Source organism: Bison bison, unplaced genomic scaffold (assembly GCF_000754665.1).
Source record: "Bison bison bison isolate TAMUID 2011002044 unplaced genomic scaffold, Bison_UMD1.0 scf7180017864375, whole genome shotgun sequence".
Lineage (NCBI taxonomy): Eukaryota > Metazoa > Chordata > Mammalia > Artiodactyla > Bovidae > Bison > Bison bison.
In genome coordinates, this window is record NW_011494947.1 from 5,772,555 (window position 1) to 5,785,389 (window position 12,835).

The 12,835-nt window shown below is 54.7% G+C and overlaps 2 protein-coding genes across 7 annotated transcripts in view; one reads left to right on the top strand and one right to left on the bottom strand.

The window, feature by feature from the left end:
* The window catches only part of RALGPS1 (Ral GEF with PH domain and SH3 binding motif 1), a 201,971-nt gene that overhangs the window by 108,299 nt on the left and 80,837 nt on the right, over nt 1-12,835 (bottom strand). The gene's annotated exons all lie outside the window — the stretch shown is intronic.
* Nucleotides 1-12,835, top strand: part of ANGPTL2 (angiopoietin-like 2) — a 36,637-nt gene that overhangs the window by 1,032 nt on the left and 22,770 nt on the right. Inside the window, exon 2 of the mRNA XM_010856924.1 lies at nt 12,701-12,833. Coding sequence (XP_010855226.1) covers nt 12,750-12,833 — 84 coding nt within the window. The 5' untranslated portion in view covers nt 12,701-12,749. The remainder of the gene's footprint in view (nt 1-12,700; nt 12,834-12,835) is intronic.

The following is a 12,835-nucleotide window of genomic DNA, read 5'->3' on the forward strand; positions in this document are numbered from 1 at the left end:
GGGTGGGGTTGGGGGACCGTGAGGTCATGGCTGGGCTTGTGAGGGCTTCATCAGTAAGCCTCACTCTCCTTCAGACAAAGAGCCTTTAGGGTGAAGGTAGGCGGCTCCCGGCAGGGCTCGGCCGCCGGGTGCGGGGTGTGTGCGCGGCTGTGAGCTTGTGTGGAGTGGTGCCCTTGACGGGCCAGTGGGCCCAGGCATCGCGGCTGGCCGGGCTGGCCCAAGGACTTGAGAAGCTGTTTTTCTGTTTCGGGTTCCTGTGCACCCTGGCTGGCAACTCTGCCGCGGCAACAGTAAAAGCAAATGCTGTCCTGCAAGTGCCAGGAGCCCTTGTTCAGAAAGGTCCCCGGGGGCTGAGCAAACTCCGCTCCAGCCCCTGCCCAGGAGGAGAGGAGCTGAGGGATCCGGAGCCCGGAGGCACAGCCTGTGGCTGTGACTCCGCACTGCCCCGGTCTCCGGGCGCGTCCCAGGACACCTGGACCCTCCTCGCAGGGGGTGGGACGGGACAGGCCCCTGGGTCTCGGTGGGCTGTCCGTGGGCTGGCCAGGACCCGGGAGGATGAGGCTTTCCCGGCACCAGGCAGCGGGACAGCGCAGGCTCCGCATTCCGAGTCCCTTGAAAGCACTCGTTAGATAACATTTCCAAACAGAAATTCTTCGCTGATCCCTCCCTTCTCTGTGATATGTGTGTCACGGGTCAGCAATTGCCTCTGCTGTGGATTAGGGGAGCTCCCAGAGGCCAGTTCGGTTACTTAGAGAAGGATCTCCTTTCACCGGGGCTCTGCGGAAAGTTGAGAATGCCACTTCCGAAGCTGGCCAAATGCTCCCCACATGTATTTTTCTAAATTGAGACAGAGGGAGGTAGGGCTCACAAGCTAGGCTCAGACCCTAGCTCTTCTACCTAGGGCCAAGTGACGCTTGCCGATCATTTAGCCTCTCTAAGCCTCAGTTTCCTTATCTGTAAAATGGGGTAACAGTAGTGCCCTTCTCTCAGGGCACTTACATGGCGCTCACCAACTGGTAGAGTCCCCCACAACTACCCTGTAACACAGGTACTTGTTAGTCATCACCATTTCACAGGTGAGGAGACTGAGGCACAGAGGTTAAGTGCTGTGTCCAAAGCCACACGGTTAGTGTCGGCACCAGCGTCTGAGCCAGCACTCTGAGCTACACACCATTACTCTCCAGGAGGAGCACAGGGGAGCATGACCCAGAAGGCCTTAGCACAGTGCCTGGTGTGTGGCAAAGCCTCAGAAAACCTCTGAGTATTATGAGCCATAACTATTAGAATCACAGAGGGAAGAGCAGAGACCCGGACTCTGGATACATCCTGCTGGGGTTGTCAGGAAGTTCCGAAAGGCCCAGCCAAGGCTATGACCACTACTTCCACCCACACTGGGGGGCCTCCCAGGAGCCTTTGGAGGGGGGCTTCATGTTTGGGGCCACATGTCCAAGTCCCAGAAGTTCACAGGAAGGAGGAGTGCAGATGTACCAACAAAAGGATCTTGGGTGCTTCTGATACCACCCCTACAGGAAGAGCATCCAACCCCTCGCAGGGCACTGTTCTCCTGCCTGCTGGTCTCTTCGCCTGAACCAGTGGGCGAGGCAAGTGAGCTACCGCCGCACTGCTCCAGGGTCCACAGCAGGAGGACCAATGCCAGGCCTGTCCTGGGGTTGCAAAGGAGAGGCAGCGACCCCTCCCCTAGTCTCCATCCCAATCACCAAATCTGCCCACAAGATGGCCAAGTCCGGCCAACAGTGGTGAATCTTAGCCCATGACAGTGGCTTCCCTCCTGTGGCCACAGAGCTCTCAGTGGTCCCTGAACTCTTGGAAGCGTTTGGAAAAGCTGGCATCGAACAGACACTTCTCCAGCACATGGCCTCTGGGGCTGTGGAAGCTGCAGGTTTCCTGGCTCAAGCCTAGATCCATAGCAGCTCACTCTGCTCTCTGGGCGTGCATGTATGCTGTCACTTCCGTCGTGTCCGACTCTTTGCGACCCTTTGGACTATGGCCGGCCAGGCTCCTCTGTCCATGGAATTCTCCAGGCAAGAATACCGGAGTGGGTTGCTATGCCCTCCTCCAAGGGATCTTCCCAACCCGGGGACTGAACCCATGTCTCCCATGTCTCCTGCGTTGGCAGGCAGGTTCTTTATCACTAGCGCCACCTGGACAGCTTGGGCCAAGCAGAGGCTCTGACTGACCTCACGGGTCTAACATGAGTGAGCTATTCATTACTCAGTAAAGGCAGGCAAAGATGTGTGAAGCACATGGTCCAGGAGGGGTTTTTGCTACAACCTACTGGGAAAAGCAACTAAGCCATCTCTTCCTCCACTCCTCCATCCCACAGTGATTTACCAAGTACCACTGGGCTAAGTAAGGCACACACATATCTCATTTCATCCTCGCTACAACCTCAGGAGGTATGTTTCAGTTTTAGCGTCCCATTTGACAGAGGACAAAACAAAGGCTCAGACACGGTGAGCAACCTGAGCACCAAGGGCACACAGCTGGTGATTCTGTGGGACTTGAACCCCGGCCGGTGTGGCTCTGCAGACCATGCCTTTCCCCACCTCACTTCACTGGCCTGTTCAGAGCATCTCACGGCCTTTGGTTTGGCTGGTGTCCTAGAGACACTGTACCACTCCATCTGAAAGCCACGTGCTCACCTGATTCGGGTGCGCCATCTGTTTGTCCTAGAAGTCTACCTCTGAGACAGTACAGGCCTCATCACCACCCCTCTTACAACTGAGCCTCATCATGGCTACATAGCGTGCTTGCGGTAGTGCAGTTAACGAGAGGTGGGAACAGATTCCAAGCCAGACTGTCTTAGCTCTGAACCCTGCAGATTCACAGATAGGTGATATGCGTGGCTGCCCCTCACCCCCCAACCACCCTTCACGGCAGCACCATGGAACTGCACCAGTTCAGAGGGGGCAGAGCTTTGGCCCCCAGTCATCCAGGGACTGTTTCCTGAGTCTCTGCTTAGAGACTCCAAGGGCTGCAGAACCTGAGCTTGGGTCTTCACGGCCTGCACCGGCCACACTTGAGCAAAGAGAAAAGACCCGGGAGCTGCAACTGGCAGCTCCAGCAGAACAAACAGAGCAGGGAGCAGCCCCGCCCAAGGCAAGCACATTCAGCTTCTGGCCTCTCTCTGAGTCACAGCCCACTTCACCCAAACCCATCTCGATTGAGAGCAGTCAGACAGGGGAGGAGGGGTTCTGCTTGCCTGAGCCCACAGCCCAGTGGGAAGAGGCAGAAGGTGAATCTAATTCACAGTAGTGGGAGACTCGTAGGGAGGAGGCGTGTGGTGCTGAGAGAGACTGTCCCATTTTACAGAAGAGGAAACTGAGGGTCAGAGGGTACAGAGCCTCTGCCACGGTCTCTCCACCGGCGAGCCAAAAAAGCGAGGATTCAAACCCAGATCTGGGCCCATTCCGCCCCAGCCTACTGCCAGCCTGGACAAACACACTGCGGGAATCTCAAGAATGAATCAATTCATTGAATAGCATTTCTTTTTTTGTGAATTTATATAAAACACCCCAAATAGAGGGGTCATTCAGACCCTGGCAGCAAGCAGTTTGCGGTGGTAGAAGGGTCACAGCAGAACCTCGTTCTGACGGTAGTTTCTGTGACAAAAACCACATTCCCACACAACTCCAAGCCATACGACTGCCTTAATAACAGCCTTGGGTCGGGGTGGGGGGGGCGGCGCTAAAGCGCTACAATGTCCTGTTCCACGTACACATCAACTGTAAGCACACACTCTGATCACAGACACGTTAACGTGCTGGGTGGGGGGAGCCAGGCCTCTCACAATCAAGCTATTGTGTCGGGTCAACGCTCTGGAGAAACCAGCCTTTCTAGAGGCCAGCAGCCCCAGAGCCCCCCAACCTCCCCCAGAAAGGCACGCCCAAGACCACCTCAGGAAAGCCCAGAAGGAACTTGGTTCTTGTCTCTGAGAGATGCCTGAGGACCTGCCTGGCTCCAGGAATGACCAAAGTCCTGCCGGAGATGGTCCCCCTCTAGCCTCTGCAAGCGGACGGTGGAATCTCTCAGTCACCGCTCACCTCCAGGACCCACTCAGGAACAGGCAGGGAAGGGATCTGAATGAATGAAAGAGGGAGGGAAGGAAGGAGGGAGCCGCAGACCCAGACGAAGGAGCCTCTTGCCTCCAGCTGCTATGGTGCTCCACCCCGGCTGTGCTCCCAGTCCCCTGAGCCGCCCTGTGGGGGCCCTGATACCCAGTGTCACCAGCACCTGCTCTCTGTCTCACCTACTCCTGTGGCCCGTTGAGGGCAGGCATCTCCCTTGCTCCTGCTCTATCTGGTCCCCAACACAGTGGCTGGCACCAGAGAAATGTTTAGGAAGTTGCTCATTGAGGGAATGCCTTGAATTTCCTATTTAATAATCCAGGTGCCATCCTGGCTACTGGGTATTCAGAGGGGGAAACCACCCTGACCTCACTTTTAAGAAGCTGATAGTTTGGGCAGAGAACCAGATGAGGACAAGCTGGGTCTTGGGTGCTGTGATAGAAGCAGCCTGGGCTGCTCCTGGGAGCAGAGGAGAGAGGGGGCCCCTCCCTGAGAATGGCCGGCTTCACCGAGAAGGTCAACTGAGCAAGGAAGGCAGGACATGGGGAAGGTGCTGAGGCAGAAAGAACAGCACTTGCAGGGGCAGGGAGGCAGGACAACACAGGCTCTGCCTTCCAGCAGGACACTGACGGGGCCAGCTGTGAGGTTTAGAAAGATAGGCCTGCAGCAGTAGGCAGGCCAGCAAGGCCCGTGTGGGTAAGGAAGCTGGCTCTGGAGTCAACACATCTGTTCCAAGCCCAGTTCTACTACTTCGGAGCTCTGATGTCTGGGCAAGGCTCCACCCTTACCTCTGTTTCCTCATCTGTGAAACAGGGATTCTCACGGCCCCTGCCTTTCAGAGTTGCTGGGATCCGGGACAGAGGCACAACGTGCTCATCATCCCTGTGCTGGGGACGAGCCCTGCAACAGGGCCGAGGTGGTCGTGGGGCCAAACACTCAGCCTGGCCGGAAGAGCAGCCCCAGGCAAGGTTTGGATTTCCTGGGAAGTCGCCCCAGGGCACCGCTGTCCACCTGGTCCCCAGCTGCTCCCTGCTGTCAGGGGCTTCCCCCAGATCCAAAGCTCCAGAGCACATGAGGCACGGCCGGAAATGCAGCAGCCAACTCAGGAGCTGGGCTCCGAAATGGCTTCTGCAGCTCTCCGCCTCTGCTCTGCTGGCCAGGGCTCTTGGCACCTGAGGGATCAGTGTGCAGGCTTTGGGACCTTTCAAGATGGCTCCAAAATAATGTAGTACGGAAAAGGAACAGTGGCATCCTTATCCCCCGGCAAAGGAAACCCGCTCCCCGATGCTGAACCACATCCTCTCCTAACACAATGACCTCACAGGATGACCACAACCCACCTCCTCCATGAGCTCAGCCCTGCCCCGGAGCCAGCAACGCACCAGGGGCAGGCGTGTCAGGCAGGTTCGACCCTCCACTGACGCTCTTCCCAGCAAATATGTACAGTCCTACACTTCCTGCTTCTCTGGCTTGAGCCCGTGTTCCCAGCACTCAGGACAGGCCTGGACCCTGACTATAGCAACACACGATGGCTGGTTGGCTGGGAAGACTAAATGGATGGAGGGCTGGCTGGCTGGACAGACGGCTCATTCGAAGGTCTTATGAGAGCTGGACTGGCAGGGTCTGGCAATCAGCTCCAGACCCCCTGGGTGCCCACACTGCCTTCTGGCCGGGATGATTCACAGGCTCCCGGGCTGGGAGGGGACGGCAGTTGGAGATGTGGTTATTCCCTCCCTGGCCTCCAGGCTGGCGGTGAATCACCAGGACAAGCGATGCACAGTTCCTTCCCCAGGGTTTCTAAGGTGAGGACACCGCTGCACATTCTAGATGTCCACTTTGGGGTCTCACCACTTGGATGATCAAGCAGCTGTTTCCACCATCCAACAAGACTCACCCTTGTGCTGACGTGAAAGCCATTTCTACCTTGTCAGTTAAGAATGACTAAGAGGGAATCTGCATCCCGGCCGTTAAGCAAACAGACAGGCACCTATTATTCACACAGGTTGGAGAGATGCTCTTGATCGAAGTGAAGGCACAGACCTTGCAGTTGACATGGACTTCCCAGTCCAGATGTTTCCTTCAAGGGACCTTAGGCAAGTGACCTAACGTTTCTGGACCTGGGTTTCTTCTACTACAAATGCAGATAGTAATGCCTGTCTCCTAGGTAAGGGACCAAATAGTTTATTACCCAATGAGGACACTTGTGAGAATAAAATGGGGTGCTATTAATAATTAATAAGACAACAGGCCTCAAGGGGGGCCAACCAGCATGCCCAGTCCCCTACCCATAAGGCTGTTAATGAGGTAGAGCACGGCTGAGCACACTGGTCATCTATGACAAACAAATGGCAGCTGCTATCATCTATCCCATTGGTCATGTGGTCAGTTGGGCCCTCTAGGGCAGTATCTTCTGGAATATTCCTTTATCTGGATCCCTCTCATCCCAGATTACCAGTTGGCTTGGTACTGCCTGACTGACACATCATGTATCTCATAACCAGCTTTAGCAGGAAAAACCGTTCATCAACTTTGAAGTTTCGATTTTTTTTTTTTTTTCTTTTCTGTCCTGATGCTGGTTTAACATCATGATTCATGCTCGGGTCCACCAAGCTCACTCAAGCACAGCTCAAGTTCCCGGCTTCCTGTCAGGGGCCAGCTGGGCACTGGGCCAGGGGGCAGTTCCAGATGCCCTTGCTGCCTTGGCAGAGGCCCCCTGCCCAGGCCTCCTGCAGGGCCTCTGGCCTGGACTCCTACCTGGCTTCCATCTGTGATCACAGAGTGATGGGGCAGGGCAGGCTGGGGAGAGAGGGATAGGCTCTGTGAGCCCCCAGGCAGGAATTCAACATGGACTAATGATGAAACACCATCTTGAGAGCTGATTCACTTCGGGGTCAGGAGTCCTGGGGGTCCCAAGAGCTCTCCTGTTGTCCTCCTTGCCTTAGAGGGGGCGTGGCTGTCAGGGAACAATCTCTCTTGAGTTTCCCTGTCACTTTTATGCATTCAACACAGATGTATACTGGGATTCTGTTACCGACTGCTACTTGGCTAAGCTGATGACTTAGGACAAAATGACTCATGGACTTTGAATCTTAATAGCTTCCTTGCCTGCAACAGGAACAACTGTCAGCTCTGCCATTAGTCTTAAAAGCATCTTTGTGAGAATTAGAACACTGCTGTGATTTAAATATACAAAACCACAAAGACTATGAATGTGAGCTGTGCTCTCTAGAGTTGCATAGTACACAACCTGGGTCACCATGCATGGCCACCCGAATAACAGCTTCCCTCCCGGGCCTGTTGGGAGGATGGTGAGGCAATGCTTATAAAGTGTTTGGGTCACAGTGATAATTAGCTGTCACTATTATTTTTGAAATTGTCTTATTCCTACCCTTTGCGGTGACCTCAGGAAAGTAACTTCTGCAGCAGGGTAGGACCCACAACTCTGTCTTATGAAAACAATTCTTCCCACAGAGTGGCCCCTCACCTGAGCCGTGGTGCTAAAGGGGACGTGGACACACGGTGTGTGGCCCCACCACAGCAGGCCAAGCAGGGACGCTCAGAGCTGCCCACCGGAGGCTGGATGGGACCCAAGCCCTTGGGGAGGTGGCCTCCCTGCGTGCAGAGCCCGTCACGTGGCTCGGTCACACCAGCCCCGCTTGTGGGGAGGGAAACCCATGTATAATGGAAACTCCTCACAATACAATGTGGAAAAGCAATTTCAAGAATCGCTTTTATTTTCCTTTTGAAGCCAAGGAAAACAGTTGGATTTGCTTTCCTCGGTTGGTCATAGGAAGAAACTGAGGAGCATCTCTTTGATTGGAGTCGAGTTCTTCTCCAGGTCTAAGACAGTTGGAATGCTGGGGGATGGGGTAGGGGGTGGAGTTCCTTCTCTTGGGATGCAATTAGTTGAATAAATACCAGGAGAGCAAAAGTAAGCAAACTCATTACTGCCCATTAAGACCTGCCAAACTTGCAAAAAACTAAGGAAGGGGGCTGGAACCTTGAAGGAAAGTCAATTACTCTAAGGCAGAGGGGGCACAGCCCTTGGCATCAGGTTGACCCCAGCTCTTGACAGAGTCAGCACTGGCTCTTGTCTGCCATGTGCTCCCAGCAAATCACTTAGCCCTCTGGGTGCTGTTGCCCCCCTTTATAAACCTGGGGAGAACCAGTCTCGCTGGATTCCCTGAGACAGTGCCCTGGTTCCTTCCATCCTTCTTCTAACCCGACTGGCTCCGCGTCACTCCTGCCAAGCCCACGCCTCATGGAAATGTGACAGTAAGACCCCAAATTGTGCAGCTTCATGACTGTTCCCACCAGCAGCAATGCAACAGGGAGCAAGCTACCTGACACCCTCTTGGGCTTCAGTTTCCTCACCCTCAAAATGGGCAGAATATTACTAACCAGCTCCAAATGTCGTGGTGATTCCATGAGATAATATGTTACGCGAGGGGCCTTGTGAACCTAAAAACTGAACGAGTGTTAACCATCAAGTTTGGTTCTCTTTTTAATTGAACAACTGCAAGAAATGCTCTTTAAAGACTGCAGTCTCTGACTGCGTCTGCTCATCTGGAGCCTCCTCGCTCTGCGCCCAGCGCCATGTGAGAGGCTACGGACACCGTGACAACCAGGACCAGTCTAACCACTGGGCTGGGAGGTGAGGCCAGACAGACCTCCTGGGCAGGCCCAGCTCTGCTACATAGAACAAGGCCCTCCTCTGTGAAATGAGACAGCTGGTCGTGGGATCTCCTGGGCGGTGGGTGGGGGAATGGTAGGATCCAAGGAGATGGTGCACGTGCTGGACACACAGCCCATGAGTGTGTGCTGGCAGACACACACTGTCGTTCAGTCAGCTGGAGCTCTCATATGGCTATCATGACATCTTCACCTCTAGTTTCGGAAGCACTTCCGTGGCCCTCACCAAGTGTGGGAGAGGGGTTGGATCACCCCATCTCATAGAAGAGGCTCTGCTTTCAGGATCTTAAGTCCAAGGGCACAGAGCTTTGCCCAGGGAAGCCGTGCGAGCCCACACTTGGGAGGGGACAGAACTCAACGGTAAACACTGCTACCCCGCCAGGTCTCGAGGCCTGGAGCCAAGTTGTCTCCTGGGACCATGGCAGTTTCTTGGCCAAGGGGAGCCCTCGCTGGCATCCGCAGTCAGCATCACAGAGCAGAGAGAGGCAGGTGAGCCGCCCAGGCTGGGAGGGCGGCTCCTCCCCATTGTTGTGGGTCGGGTGTGGCCCAGGCACAGGAGCAGCTAAAGAGCTTGGAAACTAGGCAAACACTCACAAACTCAGCCCGGTTTCCACCAACGTCACTGCAGCCCTAACCCCACAGCCCAACCCAAACCAGAGGCTTCAAACACCTTTCTCCGCCTGGCCCAAAAGGCCTGGACTGGCCTTCGGAACCAAGCTGGGGCTTTCTCAGTCAAGTGGAAAACAGCTCATTGTGGCCCTGGGGAGCACAGGATCTGTTTTGCAACCTCCCGCTGTCCAGGCTGCCCACCAGAGAAGCCCCCAAAGGGGTCTGGGGAAGACAAAACCTTCCGGTTCTGGGTTGTGGTTATTTTAGTGTAAACTATCGTGAAATCAGAAAGTCGTGTCTTTACTATTAGAAACCAGATTAAGAAAATTTCTACGTAGTCATTAAGACTTGAAGGTTTGAGTACATAAGGCTGGGGCTGAGTCCTGGTTCTGCTACCTTCCAGCTGTGTGAGGTTAAACAAGTCACTTAGCCTCACAGAGTCTCGGTTTCCTCATCTGTAAAATGGAAATAACAATGGTATCTACCAAAAAGACATTGTGAGAATTCAATGAAGCAGAAAACCCTTGCAAAACGTTGAGTGCAGGGTGAGGTACACGACAGGCATTCAGGAAGTGGATGTTAGGGACGGTGGTAGTAAATGTGAGTCACAGTCTCCTGTGCATGTCCCCGCCCCCTCAGGCAGTCACTTGCCCTGGGCTCCTCTGGCCCTGTGTGCCCCTCTTCCTAGCACTCCCCACTGCGTGGCGACTGTTGGTGGATGTGGCTTATCATTCAGCATACAAATATTCCCTGTGTTGGGCGCTGTGGGGGCGGGGGGTGGGGGAGGAGTGATGAAAACAGACAAGCCCCCTGCCCTCAGAGAGCTTTCATTCACAGGCATGGGTAGACAGGCACCACATGTCTGATGGTGACATGGACTCTGGAGGGAGAAGGTGGCGAGGTCACAATTTTAAGTAAGCCGGGAAAGTTTCACTGGGAAGGTGATTATTTCAGCAAAGACCTGAGAGCAGTGAGGGAGCCGCCATCAAGGAAGCGGCTGAGTGTTCTGGACTGGAGCAAGTGCAAAGGGCCCTCGCCATCAGCGAGCCTGAAGAACACCCAGGAGGCCAGCATGGCTGGAGCATGTGAGTGAGGATGAGAGGAGTTGGAGATGAGGTCAGGGAGGAAACAGGGCCAGAGCTGGGGGCCTTAGAGACCTGTTAGCTGCTTCTCCAAGACGAGGAGCCACCAGAGCACTTTGAGCAGCAGACTGACCTGATTTGACTTTTTTAAAAGGCTCACTCTGGCTGCCGGGTTGAGGACAGCCTGTAAAGACAAGGACAGGAGCAGTGAGACCAGTCTGGTCCAGGCGAGAGGTGAAGGTGGGCTGTACCAGGGGAGGCAGGGAGAAGCCGTAGGATCCTGAGAATAGTCCCAGGATATTGCTGTGATAATCTGGTGGTGACTTAGATGTGGGGTATGATGGGAAGAAAGGAGTCAAGGACGACTTCAAGTTTGTTGGCTGAGCAATCAGAAGAAGAGAGTCGCCATTTGCTAACCTGGGAAAAACTGGGATGAATAGGTTGGGATGGAGACTTGGGGAACCCCAGGAATTCATTTCTGGATAAGTTATGGCTGAGATGCCCATATGTCAAAGAGGCAGTTAGACATATGAGTCTGGATTCAGAGGGGCAGGGGGAAGTCCTCAGACTAGACAATGAGATCACTGAAGATGATCACCGAAGATGATCACTGAAGATGTCTGAGGACTGAGCCCTGCCACCCCCTCCCCACCCAGGATAGGACTGGACAGGGGGTGGGGAGGTGGGCGAACCAGCAAAGGAGACTGAGGAGTAGCCAATGAGATGAGAGGAAAGGGTGGTGTTTGGGGAAGGAAGTCCCAGGAGGGAGTGATTTGCCATGTCCAGCAGTGCTGAGAGGCGAAACATCCACGTGGACCAAGAACTGAGCCTTTGGTCTGGGAAGAGAGGCCCCTGGTGATCCTGTTCAGGACACTCGGAACCGAGGGGAGGGGGCAGGCCTGACGGGAATGAACTCAAGAGAGAACTTTCTGGAAATGGTGAGGGAGGGTGTGGGTAACTCTTCAGAGGGTTTTGCTAAAAAGGGGAGCAGAGAAATGGAACAGTAGCTGGAGAAGGGACATGAGGTCAAGAGAGGATTTTCTTTAAGCTGAAAGAAATCATGATCTAGGGAAAAAGTGATCACGCCAGGGAGCTGGGGAAGAGTGGACGGAGCCACATCCTTGAGTGGGCAGAGGAGTGAGCTGCGTCCGTCCGTCCCCTCCCTCTTGGCCTGGCTTGCTCCTCCTCATCCCTCTGGGGTCAGCACGAAGGTCACTTTCTCAGGGAAGCTTTCCTGACCCCTCTGGCTAGGTCAGTTCTCCGTTCTACCCTCCCATCACATTCACCACGTCTGCCTCCTGGCACTCAGGGGCTCTGAGATGATGGGTAAGCCTGCTGAGGGCAGGGCTGGCTCTGTCCTGTTTGCAGCTGCATCTCCAGTAGCCAGCACACTCCCTGGCATATCCCAGGTGTTCCATGGATATCTGGGGAAGGAACAAGTGGTCTAAGAACAGAATTGAAACCAATCTGGTGACACGTGTCTCTTTCCTGCTCCCACCTGGCTAAATCATGCTGCGATGATGGAGACAGTGTGGGTACTGCCTGTTGAAAATAGGTGCATTTAGCAGAGCTCAGTTGTCTGCTCTGCAGCTTGGCTAACACAGAGACTGAAGCCACATGACTGGACACATCTTTCCACTGACGTTGTCCACTATAAACCGAACACGTCGCATACCACATCTAGCGAATCATTCACTTAACAAACATTTGCAGACAGCTTCCTGAGTGCAGCATCCTGAGGATACAGGATGGAAACAGACATAGTGCTGGCCATCAGGGAGCACGGATCCATGAAGAGATCACACAGAGTTCAGATTCATCTCATGCGTGATGGGTGTTACAAAGAGCACGTCCAGGGGGAGACTTAACAGTCTGAGGCAGAGGAGGAGAGAGACAGGCCAAGCTTCCTATGCCTCCCCTCCCAGCTTCAAGTTGCCTCCTATGGTTCTTGGGCTCCAGGCCAGGTGCTCGACAAGAGGGCCGTGGGCACTGGCTAGCCCCAGGAGTGGCGGGGCCTTGGCCTGCTGCCTTGCACATGCCCCGGTCCCCTCCCGAATCTTTTCCGCCTCTGCCAGGCCTCCTGTCCCCTTCTGTGGCTCCCAGAAGGGCTGCCTCCTGAAGCAGCGTTTTTGGAAACAGCTGCCCAACGAGAAGGCTGAGCTCATTTATGGCACTGGCCGCTGGCCGTGACATAACCATTACTGAGTCTGCTCTTCTGTTTACTTTCAGCGTTTCGTAGGCTCTGCTCGCAAAGACGAACCCCTGGTGTGCAAGGACCATGAGGCCGCTGTGTGTGACGTGCTGGTGGCTGGGACTGCTGGCTGCCCTGGGAGCAGTGGCGAGCCAGAAGGATGGCTTGGAGGG